Genomic DNA, 1,276 nt, shown 5'->3' with positions numbered 1-1,276 from the left:
ACGTGTGCTCTTCCGATCTTTATTACAGTGATAAATCGATTTAACTTATAATAATTTTATAAATATTAACAGTAAAAAACTGAAATCACAACACAATACTAATATAACATAAAGACATGTAACAGAGTAGTTGCGAGAAAATTAGTTTTATTTTTTCTATTTTTTCTGACTTCTGCGGCGTAAATCCTCGCGCGGCTATTGGGCTTGCCCTATTTTTTTTTTTATTAACCGAACTTTTAACTCAATTAATTTTATTAGGGACTAACTTGTATCTTAACTAAGTTAAATTTTTAGACTGTTAACTTTAACTTAATTTAGTTAAAAAAATATATATTAATTTACCCAACCCTGCCAATTAGTAAAATTAGAAGAGAGATAAACAGCATATTTTTCATAAGAAAGAATTTTGTACTAATTTTGCATACATTAGTGCTATTTTACAAAAACATGAGAATATTTGTAATTTTTATCCTAGCTGGTTTTGAAAGTTCTTCGTTAATAGCGACGTACGCTTTATACGAATTATCTCAACGTCAAGACGTGCAAGATAAAGCTCGCGAGGAAATTGACGAAATGTTGTCAAAGCACGGTGGTCTGACCTATGACGCTCTGAGCGAAATGACATATCTTCAAAATATAATAAATGGCAAGTACACATGTCATCGGAATAAATTTCCACTTGACAGGAGATGCAACAAAGAAAAATATTATATTATTTATATGTATATTTAAATCGCTTGGGCATTTTGAAAGAAATTTATGTCTTCCTACCCTTTTTTTTTATATGTTGCAGAAACTATGAGAAAATATCCACCTCTTTCTATCTTGAATCGCGTTTGTACTAAAGAAATAAACTTACCGACAACAAATATTTGCGTGCCAAAAGGAACATTAGTAACTATACCGCTGCTTGGTTTACAGCGAGATCCGTCGATATACCCAGACCCAGATAAATTTGATCCTGAACGGTTCAACGCAGACAAAATAAAAGAGAAGCATCCTTACTCTTTTATACCAATCGGACATGGTCCGCGATACTGTATTGAGAATATAAATTAATTAATTGATATATTTAATTTTATTTATATTTAAATTAATAAAAAAAACTTTTAACTTTATAAACCAAATACTTTTTATTTTAATTATATATAAGTCTATTTGTTACAATATTTACATTTAAATTGGTAATGGTCATTTTAATATTTATCATTTCAAAATCTTTTTTAATTATAATAAAAACATATGCTTTATTTATAGCAATTTTTGTTAGTAAAAT

General features: G+C 28.2%; 1 protein-coding gene across 1 annotated transcript; it reads left to right on the top strand.

Moving 5' to 3' along the window:
• Window positions 1–447: 447 nt before the first annotated feature.
• LOC105462137 (cytochrome P450 6l1-like) lies at window positions 448–1,039 on the top strand (the record flags this gene model as incomplete). Its single annotated transcript, XM_011708671.1, has 2 exons — window positions 448–646; window positions 794–1,039. Coding segments are annotated over exons 1-2 (445 nt in total), but the record flags the coding sequence as incomplete, so codon positions are not given.
• Window positions 1,040–1,276: the final 237 nt, after the last annotated feature.

The sequence above is a fragment of the Wasmannia auropunctata genome, unplaced genomic scaffold, assembly GCF_000956235.1.
Source record: "Wasmannia auropunctata unplaced genomic scaffold, wasmannia.A_1.0 LD269905.1, whole genome shotgun sequence".
Classification (NCBI taxonomy): Eukaryota; Metazoa; Arthropoda; class Insecta; order Hymenoptera; family Formicidae; genus Wasmannia; species Wasmannia auropunctata.
This window is presented reverse-complemented; position numbering and strand designations above follow the sequence as displayed.